Here is a 22737-nt window from a genome sequence, read left to right as displayed (position 1 = left end):
TCTCCCAAATTTTTTCTTCCTGACTTACAGATGTTTGCTAACTCCTGAAATTATGGCATTCAGAACTTATATTTGGCACATAAAACACCATTATAGTTCTTGAGGGCACAATCATGTGTTGTTTGGCTTTGTACCCCAGCACCCAGCAAAACACACGACCAACACATTGGTAGTATTCCAACAAATGAATGAACACCAAACCTGCAAAATTTCAAATACCTACATTACCTGATCTTAAGAAATGACAACTTCCAATGCATGGTCAGAATGAAAGCGGCCAGGAAAGGGTCCCTGCAGGTTGGACAGCCACCAAATCACTCTTCAGATGCACATCAGCAACCACACTCAAGTCCACCTTTTTCCCTGAAATCCTGCATCAGGCTCCTCCCCCAAATCTTAACCCCAATCCAGTGTCTTCTGAAGTTTTCCCAGTGCCAGGCCAGCCCTGCACTGCGCCTTCTGTGGTTGTGGGTTGAGGCTGACAGGCCACAATGAGTAGGGTGGATGCCTGAGCCTCCAAAGGGAGGAAAGGTATTCAGAAGAGAGAAAAGCGAGAAACAAGAGATTTAGCTACTTCAGTATATCCTAAAATGGTGGCCCACATGGCTCTGATCCACTGCAATATGTTTCTAGACTTAAAAACAGGCTGTAGTTTAAAATGTGACCTTTATGGAAGAACTCTGAGCAAAATTCTATCATTAACAAATGAAAGGCAGCCAAAAAAAAAAAAAAAAAAAAAAAAACAACAACAAAGGAGGTAGGGGAGAACCTGTGGTCACTTTGTGATGAATATTCCTATTACTTCCAGAAATACTTTTTAGGAAGCTACTCTAGTCCACGGCTAACGGGAAGAGAGAGAATGCAAGCTACATACATAGTTTAAAATGATCTAGTAGGCATATTTTATTTTTAAAAATTATATTTAAAATATTTTTTATTTTTAAATGTTGTGGGTGCATAGTAGGTATATATATTTGTGTGGTACATGAGATATTTTGATACAGGCATACAATGTGTAATAACAACATCAGGATAAATGGGGTATCCATCACCTCAAGCATCTTTTGTATTACAAACAATCCAATCACACTCTTTTGCTTTAAAATGTACAATTAATTATTATTGACTATAGTCACCCCGTTGTATCAAATACTAAATCTTATTTATTCTTCTAACATTAACCATCTCCCCTCACTCCCCAGCCCCCACTACCCTTTCCAGTCTCTGGTAACTATCATTCTACTCCCTATCTCCATGAGTTCAATTGTTTTAATTTTTAGCTCCCATAAATAAGTGAGAACACACAAAGTTTATCTTTCTGTTAGTAGGCATATTTTTAAAAGGTAAAAATGAAATGAGTAAAATTAATTTTAGTCATGTAATTTATTTAACCCAGTATACCCAAAATGTTATTTCAACATGTAATCATTATAAAAAACTATTGAGATTTTTATATATTTTTTCAAATGAAGTCTTTAAAATCTACTGTGTTTTTTATACTTACAGAATATCTCATTTCAGATTGGTCACATTTCAAGTGCTCAGTAGTTGCAAATGGCTACTGATTACTGTACGGGACAGTAAAGGTCTAAGCTATAAATAAATCTCCCTAAGATGCAAGTCAACTTTAGGTGCAAGATACTTGTAAAGTCTATTCTTAGGGATGGATTTATTTTAAAAAATAATTATCAAACTCAAAGCCTTTGGTAAAAAATGCAAAGCTATATAAAGTCATATGTGTAAAACAATAAAAAGACTTTAAAAAATTAAGCATCTATCATAAGGTGGATGCTTCTGGAGCCCACAGACTCATTTTTCAAAGTCAAAAATAAATTAGGTAATCAATCCGGTGTTAAGAACCCAAACCTTCCAACAAATACTTCGGAGTTCATGCAGTCCTGGACATTCTTTTTATAGATGAAAAAGAATTCCTGCCAGCCCTTGCACCCAGCAACCAACTTCTGTCTAGTGTGACAGACGGTCAAGTGCTGATTAGCTGACATGGATACACTGCACTGAGTCATAGCTGCTGCATGGGACCCCAAATGAAACTTTACATAATAAATCAGGATGGGATTAAAGGCACCCAGTGGAAATTTAATATAGGTAAGAAGTCCTCCAAAACATACCTAACAAGACCCGCTCAAAATCATTACCTGTGTAGCAAAAGAGACAAATGTTTGAAATTTAGAAATTATGACCAAATGTAGAAGAGGGAAGAGGTGAGAATATTTGAAAAATAATACTGTGTTCTTCAGAATAATCACCCTCAGAAACAAAATGCTCTAGCTCAGTGTTGTAATCTTCAATCTTCACTCTAGCAAAGAAAGAAAGTAATGAGCCGGCAAATATAACAGCCAAGCAAGAGATGCAATTGAAGCCAGGCTCTATTGAAAATCCTGAAGTAATGGTGCATACATTAAATGGCTAACTTAAAATTCCAAGCAGATGGTGAATTATTAAAACAAATTAGTAATGGGTAAAATACAAACTGATACAAAGTGACACTCAAAAATAAAGTTTCACAAATTTTTTACATTTAACTAATAAAACTCAGCCAAGGCAACAATGGCTTTTGATACGGGGGATGGACTCCTGCTAATAACAAGAAAACAGCCTCAGAACGCCTTCTTGTTTAATATGCAAGGTAATATGCAGTCCAGAGAGGCTGAGTGAGGTGGCACTAGGTCCCATGCTGTTACTCGGAAAGGCGATGTGCTTACAGGGCCTCATGCAAGAATACACTGGTTCCTTACAGGAAATTTCAAAAGGAAACATTTATTGGTTTAAAATCAAATCTACAAAGAGTCAAGTAGTCTTAAAATTAGTGGTAAGGGAGCCCACACGTTTCAGTCTCAGATATGTGTCACCTTCAAGAAATGCAGCTTCATTGCCAAGAATCATAGAAAAGAAAACCCGTTTTGTCAAAGGACATTAAAAGGAATCCAAATACATCTTCTCCAGCGACGTTTAATAAAGTCGATTTCTACATGTCTGTTTCCCACGCAGCTGCTCTGTTTCACTCTCCCCCGCTCCACCCAGGCCCCATGCTCCTGTATCGCACTGTTCCCCCTCAAACTTAGCCTCTCTCCCAGCAAGAAATAAGACTTCCTCTTTGGGAGAGGGAGAAACCAGGCTAGCAATTACCAGATTCTTTTAGCAGGGTGGAAAAGGGGAAGCCTGCGAGCATTTTCACATTAATGACATCTGTCCTGTCACAGTTGTTAAACACCCACGCCGTGTTCAGAGTGGACACCAAATCCAGAGGATCACAATCTTATTAGAGTCGGGAACAGTGCTTGAAGAGCCGTGACATATTTCGAGTGCGATAAGAAATGCCAGTTAAAAAACATTTGGCGTGGCCAGGCAGAAGTGTCTCATGTCTGTAATCCCAACATTTTGGGAGGCGGAAGCGGCTGGATCACTTGAGGTCAGGAGTTCGAGACAAGCCTGGCCAACATAGTGAAATCCCATCTCCACTAAAAATACAAAAATTAGCTGGGAGTGGTGGCGGGCGCCTGTAATCCCAGCTACTCAGGAGGCTGAAGCAAGAGAATCTCTTGAACCCGGTAGGCAGAGGTTGCAGTGAGACGAGATCGCACCACTGCCTTCCAGCCTGGGCGACAGAGAGAGACTCAAAAAAAAGAAAAGGCGCTTACACCAAAAATACTTCCATGTACACTGTCTCTGACTTACCCTGGGCCCAGCACACACTCTGCCCACTGCCCTCGACCACACACCAGCCTGCACTTCTCCACCTATTACCATCTCAAGAACCCCCCGCCATTTCCCACTCAAAATCCCCTCTTTCCTTTGACCAATGTAAAACAGCACCATGTAATGTCAGAAGCCCCAGCCCAACACTTCTGCTACCTGCTCCTCAGTGCTGGAAAGTCCCTTTAAAGGAAGCAGAGCTTTTTCCTCCATGGATAAAGAAAAGAATGAAAATGCAATTACTCTTATGAATGATCTAAAGTGACAATCAGTATGAGGGGCAGATCAGATTTTCTTCTGAGTAGATATTTTGTAGAAGAGACAAGGCTGAAGAACTGGAGAGAAGAAGAACCCTGAGATGATTTTCTTAGACTTGAGAATATTTCTAGGTCTGAGTCTGGGCAGACTCTTGATTTCTTTGGGATGTGATAACGTAAAGATCTAGTCAGGGTCACTCACGCAACCATCAGTTTCCAGAGTGGATACGTTCATTTACTTACCATGTTTACTTACCATGGACTCAAAGACAACACTACATTTTAACCCAGGACCTTATGCCACTGTGTTCACACATTCTGAGGGATGTTCATGGGTGTTAGCAGAAAATGTAACCTATGGTCTTCATATACTCAATTAAAACGATCCATCACAACAGAATGAATAGAGAATCAGCTATGAGAATCCAGTTATCTTCTATTAATGCAGACAATAAGGAGATTTGAAAAAAATGTAAAACTCTTATTACTAAATATGGTCTCATACATTTGGGGAAAATTAGTCTAAACAAGGTTAAACAGCTTGTCTTGCTACAGGAATTTTCAGAGCTTTTAATGCACTAATGTACAACTCAAGAGGAAAATAGAAAATACAGTGTTTCCCTAGGAGAGCAGTTCTCAGAGTGTGGTATGCATAACTCAGTGAACCAATATTTTCCAAACTGTTGATGCATGACGGTATAGAATCATAGCTGCTTAAAAGATTTATTTAAGTGCTAGACAGGCCGGGTGCAGTGGCTCATGCCTATAACCCCAGCACTTTGGGAGGCTGGGGCAGGTGGATTACCTGAGGTCAGGAGTTTGAGAGCAGCCTGACCAACATGGTGAAACCCCGTGTCTACAAAAAATACAAAATTAGCTGGGGTGGTGGTGCATGCCTGTAATCCCAACTACTTGGGAGGCTGAGGCAGGAGAATTACTTGAACCCGAGAGGCGGAGGTTACAGTGAGTCAAGATTTTGCCATTGCACACCAGCCTGGGCAACAGATGAAACTCCGTCTCAAAGAAAAAAAATTTGCTAGATAGATCAATGGATTTTAATATAATAAAGTGCAAAAAATACTTCGATATAGTTTCAGATTTCATATTACAGCTAACCTTCTAAAAATTACCACTTGTCGAGTTGTAGCATTAAATAAAAAGATCCACAATTTTCTAAAAAGGCTATGTATATAGTTCTCCATTTTCCTACTATGTAGCAGTGTGAGGCCAAATTTTCTTCATATACTCAATTAAACAACCCATCACAACAGAATGGAGAATCAGCTATGAGAATCCAGTTATCTTCTATTAATTCAGACATTAAGGAGATTCGAAAAAAATGTAAAACTCTTATTACTAAATATTTTTTGGAAGACATAGTTATTCACAAAAACATGTTAACATGTAAATGTTTATTACTTTTGTTTTTTAACAAATTAATATCTTTACAATATCTGAGTTTGAATTTCTAATAGAGTACATATTAGTAGATATAACCCAAATAAACTGGTGGTCTTTGGGATCCTTAACAACTTTGAAGAGTGAAAAGAAATCCTTAGAACAAAATGTTTGAGATGCCGCCTGACTGCATTTGATCATGGAAGCTTTTCCATGTGGAGCAGTTTAAGTATACAAGGGGTCTTCAAAAAGTTCATGAAAAATGCTTTTTTATTTAAAAACTATGCATGGATTTCCATTTTTGGCACCAAATAAACTTGTACTAACTTGTAGCATGTCTGAACAGGATCTAGGATGAGGCTCTAAGAAGGATAAGACATCAGCTTGAAAAGACCCCCTATCAGAGAAACATGAATCCTGCTAAAATTGAAGCAAGAAGGAACATCAAACTTATGGTGAAGTTTGGGTGGAAGAATGGTGAAACCACTGATGCTTTACAAAAAGTTTATAGGCACGATGTCCAAAGAAATCAGCAGTTTACAAATGTATAACTCATTTTAAGAAAGGACGAGGCCAGGTGCGGTGGCTCATGTTCATAATCCCAGCACTTTGGGGGACCAAGGCAGGTGGATTACTTGAGGTCAGGAGTTCGAGACCAGCCTGGCCAACATGGTGAAACCCTGTCTCCACTAAAAATACAAAAATTAGCCAGGCATGATAATGTGTACCTGTAATCCCAGCTACTTGTTAGGCTGAGGCAGGAGAATCGCTTGAGCCCAGGAGGCAGAGGTTGCGGTGAGCTGAAATTGGGCCACTGCACTCCAGCCTGGGCAACAGAACAAGACTGCATCTCAAGAAAAAAAAAAAAAAAAAAAAGAAGAAGGGATGAGACAATATTGAAGAGGAAGCCTGCAGCAGCAGACCATCCAGATAATTTTTTGAGGATAATATTCATCTTGTTCATGCCCTCATTGAAGAGGACCAACTAGCCAATATCATAGACATCTCTGCTGGCTCAGCTTACACAATCCTGGATGAAAAATTAACACTGAGCCAACGTTTTACTAGATGGGTGCCAAAACCATTGCTCCCAGATCAGCTGCAGACAAGAGCAGAGCTTTCAATGGAAATTTTAAACGGGTGGGATCAAGATCCTGAAGCATTTCTTCAAAGAATTGTAACAGGTGATGAAACATAGTTTTACTAGCACAATCCTAAAGATCAAGCCAAATTTAAGCAATGGCTACTGAGAGCAGAAGTGGTCCAGTCAAAGCGAAAGTGGACTGGTTAAGGGCAAATTGTAGCAACAGATTTTTGGGATGCCCAAGGCATTTTGTTTGTTGACTTTCTGGAGGGCCAAAGAATTATAACATCTGTTTATCATGAGAGTGTTTTGAGAAAGTTAGCCAAAGCTTTAGCAGAAAATCGCCTGGGAAAGCTTCACCAGAGTCCTTCTCCACCATGACAATGTTCCTGCTCATTCCTCGCATCAGACAGGAGCAATTTTGCAAGAGTTTCCATGGGAAATCATTAGGCATCCACCTTACAGACCTAATTTGGCTCCTTCTGACATCCTTTTGCTTCTCAATTTTAAAAAATCTTTAAAGAGCGCCAATTTTTCTCCAGTTAATAATGTATAAAAGACTGCATAAACATGGTTAAATTCCCTGGACCCTCAGTTTTTTAGAGATCGACTCAATGACTGTTAACATTGCTTACAAAAGTGTCTTGAACTTGATAAAGTTTATCTGGAGAAATAAAGCTTACGTATATATGTGTTTTTTACTTTTTAATTCCATTTTTCCACAAAATGTTTTGAAGTTTCCTCATATTCTATGGAACATACAATAGAAAACACAATCTCATGGCATGCTTATAAAATTGTTCCTTTACATGCCTCTTCTCCCAAGACATTACTCAGTGAATCAATTAGATGCTGATCAAAGGGTTTCCTCGCAAACTGTAGTTTTGTGTTTAGGATGCTGGCAGTAAATGCATATGTCTTCCCTGGCAAATGCAGTCGGTGCTGACCTCATCTGTTTAGAAGAGGCCTTAACCTGGAGAATTATTTCACCCAGCAAATGTTATAAGTAGTCAAGAGAATGCTCCTAGAGCAGATAATCCTTTGCTATGAGATACAGTGACATTGGTGTCCCAAGAACAGAAAATCTATCACGCTGTTAGCATCATGGCCAGTGTGATTTACTGTTCTGTTTCCAACAACAAAATCACTGATTGAGGCATATACCTGTGCTACAAATTATTCTTTTATTAAATGAGCAGAGTAATGACAATTTGTGTTTGCAAAAATGGTATGCAAGCCAAAAATCACTGAAGAACTGATTCCTATTTCAACCATGGCTTTTTAGAATATAGAGTAAGTCCAATTCTCTACTTGGGGAAAGACTGAAAGTCCCAACTACAGAATTTGGTTATAAATCTCTCTTGTCAGGCATCCGAATGACTGGCCAGAAGCCTGTTCTCAGATGGCCGTAAAAGATTTTGGGAAAGAGTCAAATGTGTAAAATGCTGAACAACGATTCCATGCACAAACTCTCCCCAAGGAAACTCAGTCCAAATACTATATAGAGAGCTGGACCGAGGTACAGGCTGTTCATTCCTCTCATTTTCATTCTGGAATTTGTCCAAATAATAGGAGCCATTAAGTTATACACGTAGTTTTTAAAATGTTCCTCAAAGATGACCAGAATCTCATCTTTGAAAGCTGAAGGCACTCATCTAGGTATCATGTTTCTTTTTACCTAAGACGTGAAATGAAATTAGCATATAATCTGCCTCTAGTAAAATTTTCTTGAATGAAAATGTTTTTATGGCTATAAATGCTTACTAAGTTTCAGGTCCAGTGCTATCTCATTTAGTCTTTCCAGCAACTCTATTGGGTAAATACTGTAATTATCCCCATTTAACAGATAAGAAAACAGACTCAATTGCCTCAGGTCACCCAGTTTATGGGTGCAGAAGTAGGATTAGAGTACAGGAAGCTAGTCCCTCTGAATCTCCAAGCCTGATGCTGCCGTGCCCACTTGAGATGCATGGACAATAACATGAAACGATTTATAATATGAGAGTTTGATTCTGTGAGCGAAATGGTGGTTTTGAGCTCCATATTAGCCTTTATTTCACAAAGCCTTCTCTACCCTTTGGGTGTGTGTTAGGCTCCCTTCTCAGTCCTTCCGTTATGTCCTATACACAGATCACGTGATCCTATTCCCCACTGATGCTCCTGCCTTCCTACAAGCCTCTACTAATATCTCCAACAGTACCTGCAACAGCAATTCTGAATGACTAGAAGAACCAACAAATGAACAAGCAAACGGGCATCTACTTGGTACCAAGAACATTAATTTCTAAATAAGGTTCTTACACCCTAGAGACTATATAAAATAACCTAATGGAGTGCAGAGAGAAAACTTTAGCATTTCTATTCAGATTTTAAACTTGAAAATATGAGAACTTTCAAGGCTTCACTGACAGTTAACATGTGGATTGACACTCGCGTCCTCGCCCTGTACATGTGGCAGACAGCTTGAATCACGTGTGACTTGGCTTGCTTGGCACCCAAAACAACGGCGAGACTCCACAGTCCATGGGGTTAGCTGTGGAGCCCTGAGCCCAACTGAGAAAGTGGCTATTTGCATTATATTTTCAATTTTATCTAAGCTAATCCTCATAAAATGGACAAGCATCTTCAAATGAGTCCTGCCCAGAAGTACAATGAATGCTAATAACAAAGCAAGCACGAATGAACAAGGAAAGAGCAGAGCTTTTACCATGTCTCATATTTTTTTTCAGCCACATCATGCAATAATAACAAGCTAATCAGATCTGACATGAGGTTTGCGAAAGAAAAAAACACAAAGAACCCCTGATAGCATCAAAACTTAGATGCATATCCACCGTTCTTATCAACGACCTTTGCCTAAGTGAACATTATGCCTTGGGAAACAGCATTTTTGCCTTGGCCAGTAGCATTTTTACACAGTTTACAAATAACTATATTTTTCTTAATAGGATTACAAATGTGGAGATTTAGAATTATGCCTTGGCCAGGAGCATTTTTACACAGTTTACGAATAACTATATTTTTCTTAATAGGATTACAAATGTGGAGATTTAGAATTTTGCTGCTCAAAGTGCAACCTGCGAAAGGGCAGCATCAGCATCTCTTGGCAGCTTGTTACAAATGCAGTCTTGGGGTCCACCCTAGACCTACTGAATCAAGATTCACACTTTAACAAGATCCCCAGGTGACTCACAAGCACACTTCAGTTTGAGAGGCATGGCTTTAGAACACTCATCTGAAATAATGTACATCTTAACAATTCTGCTCTTAATTAGTAGTTTTAGACTGATTTCTCTTGAATTTTTGAACTCAAAAACTGATGATTTCTCATATCTGTTTTCAAATGTGCTTAAAAACTATAAACTATCACCATAAACCAAAAATTCAGCTCAGTAATCAATTTATAACTGCAGCATTAATTCCTTATTCATTTCAGTATACTTAAAATAAATTTCCTGACCCCCACACAATAAAAACCAGCCAGCCACACCTTGGTCTTTTGGATCTCCATCTCACTTACTTTTGTTTGATCGTCGGCTTTGAACACATAGCAGATACTCTGCCGATGGACAGCGTCTTCCTTAATCAGACAAGCAAAGTAACTTGGGTCATGACTGTTGTGAATCAGTTTGTGAACATGCTGAGGCTTGCACTCAAAGATGCTGGAATAGATCAGGGGATCCCACTGTTGACTTCTCCCTGGCTCAGGTTCACATCTCAGTCCAGAGGGTGAAACGCAAAGCCGGACTTGCTTGGTTACAGGTTTCTTTCTGGAGGACTGCCTGCTGAGTCTTCGCACCTCGGCCACAACCCAGGGCAGCATGGGCATGGTGGTCAGGGAATGCACAGGCAGGGAGCCCACCAGCTGCAGGCCAAAGTCCACCGAGACCTCGTTAGGAAGCGGATGTTTCCTTGCTGTGAATGTTATTGGTTCCATCTTGGGAAGAGTCTGGGAACTCAGCAAAACAGTTACCACTGTTTTTCTGTTTTGGATCAAGCAATCTATTTTACACACTTCATATGCAGAAACCTGGGAGAGAAAACCAGAGGCATTAGAATTTAATGAAGTCATAGCAATAGCTACCTTAAAAGGGCTATTATTTCAGAAGAACTCAAAAGCCTGAAACCCAAATGTAATAAGAGGCTCAAATAAGCTTCTCTGCCTAGAAAGAGCTTTCTCAAAATTGTATTCCATATAAAACCTGGTCATGGCATAACTGTCACACTCATTACAGGTAACAAAGAGTCCACTGGGAAACTACTAGGAAACATAAACCTCCTAAAGCCAACAAAGGCCCCCATGATAGGAGATGATACAGTGCTACTCTGAGAGCATTAAACCTCATTGTATTATTTAACATATATTTCAATAAATGTTTAAAAGATAGTCAAATTCAGTGTAAGTGACTCCCCCAAGAAATAACTCTCATGGGAAGAAATAGCTGCTCTCCATCACCGTAGTTTACTGAACCAGATCAGTTTTAAACAACTGATCCGGGACAAGTAATACGACTTATGATATTACTTACATTTTAAAAGACTCGCCCAGGTAGTCTAGAGGTTCTGAATCACAAATCCACCTTCCATTAACATGTATTCAGTGCCTTTTATGTTGCAAACATTGTCTTAAACATTGTTTTATTCAGTTCATGTGCTATAAGCTATCACCCCAACACCTGGCTTCTTCTCATCAACAGATATCAATGTTAGGCCAGGTGCAGTGGCTCACACCTGCAATCCCAGCACTTTGGGAGGCCAAGATAGGTGGATCACCTGAGGTCAGGAGTTTGAGACCAGCCTGGCCAACATGGTGAAACCCCATCTCTACAAAAAATACAAAAATTAGCCTGGTGTGTTAGTAGATGCCTGTAATCCCAGCTACTCAGGAGGCTGAGGCAGGAGAATTGCTTGAACCTGGAAGGCAGAGGCTGCAGTGAGCCAAGATTGTGCCACTGCACTCCAGTCTGGGCAACAGAGTGAGACTCTTTCTGGAAAAAAAAAACAAAAACAAACAAACAAAAAAAAAACAAAACAAATGCTTCTACCAAACCCAAACCGAAACTCCCTCAACTACATTTCCCTCTCTATGTTCTTTCTTCCTTTTTTTTTTGAGACAGAGTCTTGCTCTGTTGCCCAGGCTGGAGTGCAGTGGCATGATCGTGGCTCACTGCAACCTCCAGCCCCTGGGTTCAAGCAATTCTCCTACCTCAGCCTCCCAAGTAGCTGGGATTATAGGCATGCACCACCACACCTGACTAATTTTTGTATTTTTAGTAGAGACAGGTTTCACCATGTTGGCCAGGCTGGTCTCGAACTCCTGGCCTCAAGTGATCCGCCCACCTTCACCTCCCAAAGTGCTAGGATTATAGGCATGAGCCACAGTGCCCAGCCCTTTTCTGTTTTCAACAACCACGTTTGATGTATCCTAACACCTTCTTGTCCTATTGGATGACAAAACCCTTTTGTTCAAAGCTGAGATGTCTGTGGGATCTCAAGCTCTATTCTTTACTCACTTGCTCCCTGGATCTTCAGTCTCTCCTGTATCCAGCCCCCTGCCCCTGCCCCACTCCCCTAGCATATGGACAAATGCTAAGGTGAAACTCCATGAAGGCAGGCATTGCATCTGTCTGATTCACTGCTATCTCCCTCGTGTCTACCATAGTGCCTGACTCAAAGTAGGGACTCAATAAGTATTTTAAAAGAATAACTGAGGTCTCTCCAATCAAAAAAAAAAAAAAAGATATTTCCTTTGATTTCAAACTTCCCTTGGCCATGGCTCTTTCTCTTCCTTCCCTCCAAGGTAAGGTCTACACTTACTGTCTCCACTTCCAACTGACCATCCATTCCTGGTTTGTAAGGCCTGGTTTGCCCTAGGGATCCACCGAAATTCTGTTAACGTTGCCGAGGTCCTCAAGGTTGTAAAATTTAAAGGAGGCTATTTAGTCCCTGACTGCCTTGTTTGCTCTGACGAATTTCTCAATCTTGGCCACACCTTCCTTTTTTTTTTTTTTTTTTTTTGAGATGGCGTCTCGCTGTCACCCAGGCTGGAGTGCAGTGGCGTGATCTCGGCTCACTGCAAGCTCCGCCTCCTGGGTTCCCGCCATTCTCCTGCCTCAGCCTCCCGAATAGCTGGGATTACAGGCGTCCGCGACCGCGCCCGGCTAATTTTTTTGTATTTTTAGTAGAGACGAGGTTTCACCGTGTTAGCCAGGATGGTCTCGAACTCCTGACCTCGTGATCCGCCCGCCTCGGCCTTCCAAAGTGCTGGCATTACAGGCTTGAGCCACTGCGCCCGGCCACACCTTCCTTCTTGAAACTCTTCTGGTTCTTATCTTACCTTTCTGGTTGTTTCTTTCCACGTACTTCAAAGGCTTTTCTTCCTCTGTTTGACTTCATCCTCTCCCCTCATTTCACCTGCTGTTTTGGGCAATCTCACCTAATCTTTTGGTGTCAAGCACCACATTCTGATCATCCGGCTGCTGATGACAGCAGCTGACTTCTATTGAGTACCACGCACTTTGCATTTGTTGTCTCATTCGTAGCATTTATCCGCTAGAGCCCACTATGATGAACTAGGAAACTGAAGCCTGGAGAGCTTGAGTCACTTATCACAGGAGATGGGGGGCAATTTGCATTTGACTCTAAAGCCCATCCCCTTGACTGCTGCACAAGAATGCATCTACCACATACACCCTAATGATGCCCAAGTGTTCTGCTCCCACGGAAGCCTCCTTCCTGAGTTCCCGATCTATATAGGCCATTAAATATTTCTATCTGGATAGCCTATAGGCTCCTAGGCCTGAATTTAGCTATTTTAAAGCTAACTCAGTCTCATCTCCCTCCTTCCCAGAATTTCTTTTCCCTCCTATATGCTGTATCTAGGTGAATAGCATCACTATTCACTGAATGGCCAAGGGGTCATTCAGATTCCTTCTTCATCCTATTACTACCTCTAACTGACTCCACCATCCACTCTGTTTTTTCTCCTAGAGAAAAGGTGCCCCATCATTCAATCCACCCATCACGTATTTCCTGGAGTAACTTAATCGACATAAAATTTATCATGTCACACCCCTGCTAAAAATTCTGTAATAACTCCCCCATACAATCTGAACTCTTCTACATGGCATATAAGGTCTCTCAGGAATCTGGCTGTGTCTATATCTCCAACTTTATATTCTCCCCTAAAATGACCTCCTTGGTACACCTTTTGGCTCTGAAATAGAGAACTAGTTATGGTTCCTCATTTCTCATGCCTCTGAGCCATGGTGCATACTGTTGCTCTCTCCTCAGAATATAATCCCTGCCACAAACTGCAAAGGGTCTGAGATTTTACCTTACTTGCAAACTAACACGTTAGCCTGCCACAAGTTAGCCTGCTGGTAGAAAACATGAGACTCCTGGGTTGGAGACGAAGGACAATTTATTACTCAAAGCAGTCACAGTAGCCAGACAGTCAGCATTTCTGTTGGTTCCCTGACCCCCAGTTCCCACAGGTCAGGTGACATCTGTATTATGGTGGGTTACAGGAAAGGCAGCTGAGTTTAGGGAGGCGGAATATTTTATAGTGAGAAGTACCGGAAGCAAGCATGTCTGCCCTTTGCTCCAGAGGAAGACTCTATTTCTATCTTTCATGACTGTTTGCTGTAGGAACATGATGGAAAAGGTAGTTTGGAACACAGGCCCTCAATGCCCTGCTTCCAATCTGTGTGGAAACAGGAAGGACCCATGGAGAGTCATCTCCCAGCAGTCTCCATCCTTGTCTTATATTTCCAACTGGCACTTAAGTCCTACCTCAAGCAACTACCACCTCTTTTTTCCAAGGTGTTTTAGGGCGTGTATCAGCAGGCTTTTCTGCACTTTCTACCCAATCACCATATTTAAGAGTTTGAATAGGTGTCCCTCAAGAAGACCGTAAGCTTCTTGAACTCTTAAGATTTGGGGTTTCCAAAATCAGTATTCAAATTTTAAACCTTTTCTGAACTGAAACTGAAGTCTATTCTTTTAACTCTGTGTTTTGCTGTATAATATATATGCACAATGCTAAGAGCAAATTTTTGTAAATATAATTTGAACATAACTCATAGCTAATTTTTTATTTCAAGTGTTCAAGAAGTAAAAAATAAAGCAATACTTTATTTACAGCTCAGGCATTTCATGAAAGTGAAGTCCCTGACTGTGCTGTTCTTTAAAGCACAGCTTCTCCTAATAATGAAAACGGACTTGAAGTTCACATAATCCCATAAATAATGATCTCTTTTTCTCTTTATTCTCTCTCTCACAGGTGAAAACGACATTAAATGTCTGGATCGACTTCCACTCCTGTAACAGAATCTGTTTCATGTTCTAACTGTTGACAGCTGCTAATCCCAAAACACGTTTAAAGAAGTACTAGAATTATTACAAAGGATAAATCTGAACTCTATCAATTATTTTAGATGAGGCAGTTATTAATATAGTGGCAACAAGCATAGCAGAATTACTTTCAATTTCCTTCTTAGAGTATAGATGTACACAGTACAAAAAATTCATTCATTTAAATCAGTTGATAATAATCAGTCATGAGTCCTGCCATTTCATTGACAAAACTATTTGAATGCCTGAAGTTTTTGTTTTTCAACCAGCTGTAGCATGTTCTTAGCTTCTCTGTAAAAAGTAGATTAGACCCTAGCACTGTTCATAAACTATCAAATAATAAGTTCTACCTCCAACATAGCCATAATTATTTATAAGCAATTCAGATTCTGCTAATATAAGATTCAGGGTAACTTAGATCAGGTGAATATCTACATTACTTGTCAATAAAAACTTCCGTAACAGAGATAAACTATGCAAATAATATTAGGGATTTGGTGCAAAAGTAACTGCAATTTTTGCCATTAAAAGGAATGGCAAAAACTGCAATTATTTCTGCACCAGCTTAATACTAACAAACCATTCGATTATTTTTTAAAGCCATCTCAATCCATATTATTTGCACTCAACCTTTCACTATTCTTTAGAACCTCCTATTCCAAGGAGAACTGTTATGTTTCATACCCTCAGCAAGAAATACTGTGATTCCAATGAGCTTCTAGTAATGTTCTTGTTAGAATTGTCTGTGAACACACCCTATCCCTCTACAGAGAACCTGTGTATTCTGCACAACTCCCACCTAGCACAGTCTTTAAGCATAGTAGCTACCCAAGACACAAAGATGTCCTTTATTAGAACAGTTTCAATAATCTTGCTAATGTGTCCTGCTATGCTACATATCTCTGGCAGCATACACTTAGAATCACAGAATTTTAAAGCTAACAAGGTCCTTTTAAGCCATTTAGAAATTTTCCTAATATTTGAAATGAGGCAACTAGATTCTGGAAAAGTTAAGTGGCTTGTCCAAATTTAGTGACAGAATTGGGACAATCCAAGTCCCTGACTCCCATCCAAGTGCTGCAGAGAACCCCAACTTCCTCATGAAAACACTTTCAAGTGTGAAGTTGAAAAAGCAAGTTACTCAGCTTCTCCAAATCTTGGTTATTCTTATAAGAGAATGGAACAAGATCATCCCCAAGTTTTCTTCCATCTGTAAAATCTGGTGAATCTTATTTTCATAATGTATAATACCAAATGTCCCCAACATTGTGTGGGGATGGAAAGCTGCTCCCATTTTCCCTTAAAGAACAAAAATGTGGGGGAGGTACATGAAGAAAGGATGGGAATTATTGATCAGGAAGTGAGAGAAGCAAGGGTAGGTATTAGCAAGCTGCTTATTGGGAACCCCCTTTCTTCCTAGCCCCCTCCACTCCTTCACAGCAAACTACAGAGAGCAGGATGGGGACTTCCCAGTAACTAACAGTACAACAGCCTCTGCAGCTTCAACCCTTACCTCCTCAGAATGCTGGTGGGAGGGCGGAGGGAGAGAAGAAAGGATGAATGGAGGGGTGCTAGTGGCCTCTAGCTCTGGGCCAGATCAGGAACTGGCCAATACTGATTAGCTGTTGGGGACCCCAGAATGGACAGGAAGTCCCCAGGCGGCTACTCACATTGCTCTGTGAATCAATGGTTTAATTTCTCTGTTCTTACGCCAGATGGAGTGGGCATGCACCTGAACAGAATTATACTGCAACCTGAAATACTCTAATCCCATGCAGTAGGCTCACTGGCTACACTCTTCATCCAATTCCTCCACAGGATTCCACCCCAATGGGAGCAGTGTGTTCCTCACCCAGGAATCCCACAGGTAGCAACAACCCTTGGAGCAGAGGCTGTTTCACCATTGCATGGAGCTCCTGAAACCAGTGGTTCTAAATGTTTTCATCATCAAGGATGCTTTAGTACTGGGGTGTGCCTCTCTAATTTGACATGTAAAGTAATGATGCTTTTGAATGACTTCTTTTTCATATAAATTATTATTATTTGAGACAGAATCTCACTCTGTCACCCAGGCTGTAGTGCAGTGGCATGATCTCAGCTCACTGCATCCTCTGCCCCCTGGGTTCAAACAATTCTCCTGCCTCAGCCTCCCTAGTAGCTGGGATTACAGGTGTGTGCTACTATGCCCAGCTGATTTTTGTATTTTTGGTAGAGATGAGATTTCATCATGTTTGCCAGGCTGGTCTCCAACTCCTGACCTCAAGTGATCTGCCAGCCTCGGCCTCCCAAAGTGCTGGGATTACAGGCACGAGTCATATAAATTAGAGCCAACTCGAGGCTAGTCCTTTAGAATGGCACTGTCACTTCTTATATTCTCTTCATTGCACAGGAAGAAGGGTGGGAAATGGGGGAGGGTCCTAGCTGGCCCTCGGAGATTATGTATAACCCTCCCACCTGCAGGGTTCCTTTAAGTTATTCTGCTAAAAGTAAAAAGAATACTTACCAACACATTATCATAGTGTGTTTATTAACTGATTTAACTTACAAAACGTTGGACAATAAGGAATATTATCATTGAACAGTGGCACAGAGAAGTGAGGTCACCTGCCCAAGGCCATACTATATAAAAAGTGGCAGAATCGGGATTTGAACCCAGGCCCTTTGGCTCCCGAGTTTGCTTGCTCTTAACCACTTTGCTAGAGCAATATTTGTTGACCACCTACCACTTCATGGACATTTTATATTAATGATCTTCTGTACGTTCACAACCCTGAGAAGTAGGTTTTGTCATGCTCATTTTACCCAAGGGTTCCCTCACTAATAAATTGTGAAGGCGGCATTTGAATCCATATCTGTCTTATCCACAAACTTCTGTTGCTTCTCATAGATGATATCCAAAGATCCCATAGATCTTTAGGTGGGAATAACTCTCAAATATCTTTCTTTCTTTTTTTTTTTTTTTTGAGACGGAGTCTCGCTCTGTCGCCCAGGCTGGAGTGTAGTGGCGCAATCTCGGCTCACTGCAAGCTCCGCCTCCCAGGTTCACGCCATTCTCCTGCCTCAGCCTCTCCGAGTAGCTGGGACTACAGGCGCCCGCCACCACGCCCGGCTAATTTTTTTTGTATTTTTAGTAGAGACGGGGTTTCACCGTGATCTCGATCTCCTGACCTCGTGATCCGCCCGCCTCGGCCTCCCAAAGTGCTGGGATTACAAGCGTGAGCCACCGCGCCCGGCCCCTCAAATATCTTTCTAGTGGATTAGCTGGGTTGTTCTATCTAAATTTTGCTTGGCCTCAGCAATCCAAACCTAACATCAAAATTATACTCTAAAAGTATAAAATAAATAAACATAATAATAGCAATAAATAATATTGAGTGCTCACTGTGTACCAGGCACTGTTCTAAGCACTTTGCATGTATAAATTCACTAATTCTGGCAACAAACCTATAGGGCTTACCTAATTCGGAGGTTTAGATTTGCTGATTATATAAAATGTGCTGACAAATAAGCATTGTCTTTTTAAGAGAAAAATAGCCATTGCTCATCTCAAAGGAGACAGGCACACTGAAAATTAAATGCCTCTTTGTTGGTGCTAAAATGTATTTCCTACATTCTGCACAGCTTCATAAAAACCTACATATCAAGAGTTTTTCAGTTGGCCCAAATATGACAAATCTTTTTCTAAACATCTGAAATCTGAAAAGGGACACATTGCCCCTGCATCTAAGACCTCATGAAATGGAACTTTTGGCTTAGAAATGTCAAAAACCGGTCAGGTGCCGTGGGTCACACCTGTAATCCCAGCACTTTGGGAGGCCAAAGCGGGTGGATCACAAGGTCGGGAGTTCAAGATCAGCCTGGCCAAGATGGTGAAACCTCGCCTCTACAAAAAACACAAAAATTAGCCGGCCGTGGTAGAGCATGCCTGTAGTCCCAGCTACTTGGGAGGCTGAGGCAGGAGAATCACTTGAACCCGGGAGGCGGAGGTTGCAGTGAGCCGAGATTGCGCCACTGCACTCCAGCCTGGGTGACACAGCGAGACTCCTTTAAAAAAAAAAAAAAAAAAAAAATGTCAAAAACCTTAAAGACGAAAACCTTCATGTCTTTCGCGAAGAATCTGGTCTAAAGATATTTTTTATTGGAATGTGGGGTTGGAAAGGAAGAAAAGTCAGTAAAGGAAATTGTAAGGTAATAGTTCTTACTGAAAACCTAAATCCTTCATCATCACTACAGGGATACAAACCCCAACACTACTCTGCTGCTGAATGGACTCAGTGGCACCATCATGTTTCACTGCAACCTCTGCCTCCCAGCTTCAAGCGATTCTGTCTTAGCCTCCCAAATAGCTGGGACTACAGGCGCATACCACCATGTCTGGCTAGTTTTTGTATATCTATATTTTTGTAGAGACAGGGTTTTGCCATGCTGGCCAGGCTGGTCTCGAACTCCTGACCTCAAGTGATCCACCTGCCTTGGACTCCCAAAGTGCTGGGATTATAGGCATGAGCCACCATGCCTGGCCATGGACTCAGTCATTTTAATGAGCAGATTTTACTTCTCAAGTTTAATGACCAGGAGATGAAACCTGCTGAGAAATATTTAAAATATTGAAACTAACATGGTCGTTAAACTTGAGAAGGGCAGCACGGTAGACTGGAAAAGGGCAAAATAAATGATCCTGAGGCACCCACACATATACAGGAAGTCCCCAAATGGGCTGTGATACATTTTCTGTTCTCTGGGAATCCGAAAAGAGCAAAAACTGGGGACCTACAGAGAAATGCTGTGGAGAGAGTAAGAAGGGCTTCAGAGAGCGGCCATTCTGTCAGATCAAATTAAAACCATGCTCAAAGACAGAATCCTCTTGAACCCCTTGCTCTCCTCCCTACCATCTACTCTGCCAGAAAGCTGGTGGCCAACAAAGCAGGCAGCTGTGGTGCCTACTCCAGGCACCAAGACAACTGAAGATGCTGCTGTGAAGAGAGAAGAGGTAACAGCCATGCTGCTTGGTTCAGGCTCCCCACTGCTTGCCAGTGGTATATCCTAGAAGATCTGGACCACAAAAAGCCACCCACCCACATCTGGCTCTGCATAGGGGTACATCTCATTGTGACTGCAGCCTTCCTGGTCAGAGCTGTCTTCTAGGGAAGTGGGGGACAGGGATTATCACCAGCTGGATAATGAGGAAGAAGGGGCAAGCTCTGTTGCTTCAGAGTTGCACGTTTCCTCCTAATACCCATTAGTGTTTTCACAAACTGTGCCTTATGGGACACCAGGTCAACACTGCATGACTGCCACCCAACCAGAAATGCTGTCATGGTGAAAAGGGGAAGCCCCAGCACTCTCAGTGGGGTAGATAACAATAGACTATGACAAGGAGACTCGTTTGCAAAATTTTCCTTTGAAAACGTAATGTAATAATTTATAACTACACCAGTGATTTTTTTTTCCTGTTCTCCTGGTTTGCAAATGGCTGGACAAATCCACAGGAAAGAAATTATTTTAATTATCACCTAATGATTTTATTTCCTGCTTTGAACCACTTAGTCCCTTCCATGTCTCCTTGCACTCAATAGTGTTAGAATGCTCTACTTGTGTTCACTTCAGAAAATATCCCCTAAGAGATGGGATCTCACTTTGTCACCCAGGCTCCAGTGAGGTGGCACAGTCATAGCTCACTACCGCCTCGAACTCCTGGGCTCAAGTGATCCTCCTGCCTCAGCCTCCCAAGTAGCTGGGACTACAGGTGGGTGCCACCACCCCTAGCTCACTTAAAAAATTTTTGTAGAGATGGGGTCTCACTATCTTTCTGAACTCTTGAGCTCAAACGATCCTCCTGCCTCAGCTTCCCAAAGCGTGGGGATTACAGGTGTAAGACACTGCCCCTGGCCTCAACACTTTATATGATACCTTTTAACTCACAGCTATGGCTACTATCCAGTAGCGCATGTTATGTCAATGGTTACTTATAGATAAATCTGGAGAGAAAGTGCTTGTTGGGGTCTTATTTTTTCTATAACACGCTAGAAAAAAATAACAAGAAACAGGCAGACTGTGAGACTATGACAGCATCCAATTTCAAATCGTTGTAAAACACCTGTTTACAAAAGCAGTTAAACCTTTTCTATGCAAACTCTTTCATGCCATGTCCTTATTCCTTAAGACAGCTCCCAGGAAGGAGTTGATTATGATGCACACCTCTTTCCCGACCAAGAGAAGCCATCTCAACTCTAGAAAAAGGTGCCGAACTCACCTGTCCAGGTATTCCTAACCCACGGGAGTGACAGAACACGAAGAGTCAGAAATATAAAAAGTCGTTCTGCGAGGTGGATTCCCAGCCTCTGGGAGCAGCCCTGCTTTCATTCTTCCACCCCAAACCCTCGCACATACAGCTGACTTCCAAAACACAACAAAAACCAGAGGTGGCCATTCTCCAACTCCTACCAATCCCAGCTCACATCTAGGGAAGAAATTTCTGCCCTCCTAAACAAGGGTTTTGGACCAGGGCCTCTGCATTCAGCTTAGGTCCAGTGCAAAAAGTTTAGAAGTTTGAAGTTGTACAGATAGCTGAGTTTCTTGGGTGTGACCTATTTAAACCAGGTCATTTTTAAATGGTCTTTCAAAGTCTGATTTTATTAATAAATGAAATCATCCCATCATAAAGGAAACAATGAGAAATCTATGAAGTGAAAACATATCCATTAATATGGGGCACCCTGAAAATTAAACTGTTTGGTAGAAGGAACAATCATCACTTTCAACTTCTTTTTAAAGCAACTTCCAGAGAATAAGCTATGTTAAGTAAAATCAAAACAGGAAAAGCCACGTCTAGGTGGATTTCAAACAAAATGATACCTCTTTGAAAAAAAAAAAAAAAAAAACTTAATGCTTGGTGAAGTTTGAGGGGGTCGCATAATCACAGAGCCATCAGGAAGCGGCCAGAAACAAGCAGGGTTTCAAAATGACTGGTACAGGATGTGCCCATAGAAAGAAATGTTGCGCGCACTGGTGGAGCTGCCAAGTTACTACTGCAAAGTACCCTGAACTTTTAAAGGGTGGCTTGGGGTCACTCTGACCACACTCTTCCCAATCTGGTCGCCTTGCAAACACGCTAGCCCTCGAGATAATTGGCGGGAGGGGGGAGGGGAGAGATGCGCGGAGCAGTGAGCGGGCGGGGGTGGGGGGAGAAGCCGGCGGAGCTCTCGGGTCGCTAGCAACATCAAGGTTTCGCTTTCGTCCAAGGGCGGCGGGGGTGGGGGGGGGGTGGGGGGCAACGAGATGGCAATGAACTTCCTCCCCCGAGAGACCCTGGCCTCGCGTCCGTGGGCGGCCAGATGCCTTCCCCTCCGCGGCCAGGCGGGGCAGGGGCGTGCTGCGGAAGGGGGCGGCCGCGATGCCCCGGGAGGAGCCAGCGGGGTGGCCAGGACGAAGCCCCAGAAAGCGCCTTACCTGTGCCGCGGCGCGCTCAGAGCCCGGGGCCGGGCCGGGACGCGCAGGTGCTTGGGGGCATCCTGGGGACTGCCTGGGCGGGCGGGGAGTCCATCGTACCCCGCTGGCTGCGCTCTTCCCGCCGCGGTGGGCCGGGGAGGGGGCTCCCCTCGGCTCGGCGCCCGCCTCTTCTCCACCCAGCTGAGGACACAGCGGGTCCCGCGGCGGCGGCAGCAACAGGCACCGGCGGACGGTGGAGGCACCAGAAGCAGCAGCCGAAGAGGAGGAGGAGGAGGAGGAAGAGGACGAGGAGGAGGAAGAGGAGGAGGAGGAGGAGGAGGAGGGGGAGGAGGTGTCTGCGCGCGGCTCTCGTTTCCTCCTCCCAGCCTGGGCGAGCGCGCTGGAGGCGAGGGGAGGACAGGAGCCGGGATCTCCCCACTCGGTCCCCGGGGAGCTGGGAGGAGGACTCGGTGTCCTCCTCCTCCCCACTGCGCCGTGTGA

At 42.5% G+C, this 22737-nt stretch overlaps 1 protein-coding gene across 6 annotated transcripts in view; it reads right to left on the bottom strand.

The window, feature by feature from the left end:
* The window catches only part of TBC1D1 (TBC1 domain family member 1), a 248220-nt gene extending 225692 nt beyond the window's left edge, over positions 1–22528 (bottom strand). For 5 of the 6 annotated variants that reach the window (XM_055246309.2, XM_055246310.2, XM_063619785.1 and 2 more), the window contains exons 1-2: positions 22258–22390; positions 9974–10483 (exon numbers count right to left, since the gene is read on the bottom strand). In XM_055246309.2, coding sequence (XP_055102284.1) covers positions 9974–10390 — 417 coding nt within the window. In that variant the 5' untranslated portion in view covers positions 10391–10483; positions 22258–22390. Of the gene's footprint in view, positions 1–9973; positions 10484–22257 lie in introns of all 6 variants that reach the window. The other variant, XM_055246311.2, reaches the window with a different exon arrangement.
* Between the last annotated feature and the right edge of the window lie 209 nt (positions 22529–22737).

The sequence above is a fragment of the Symphalangus syndactylus genome, chromosome 16 (assembly GCF_028878055.3).
Source record: "Symphalangus syndactylus isolate Jambi chromosome 16, NHGRI_mSymSyn1-v2.1_pri, whole genome shotgun sequence".
In the NCBI taxonomy this organism is placed as follows: domain Eukaryota; kingdom Metazoa; phylum Chordata; class Mammalia; order Primates; family Hylobatidae; genus Symphalangus; species Symphalangus syndactylus.
The sequence above is the reverse complement of the archived record's forward strand: the minus strand, read 5'-3'. Positions and strand labels throughout refer to the sequence as shown.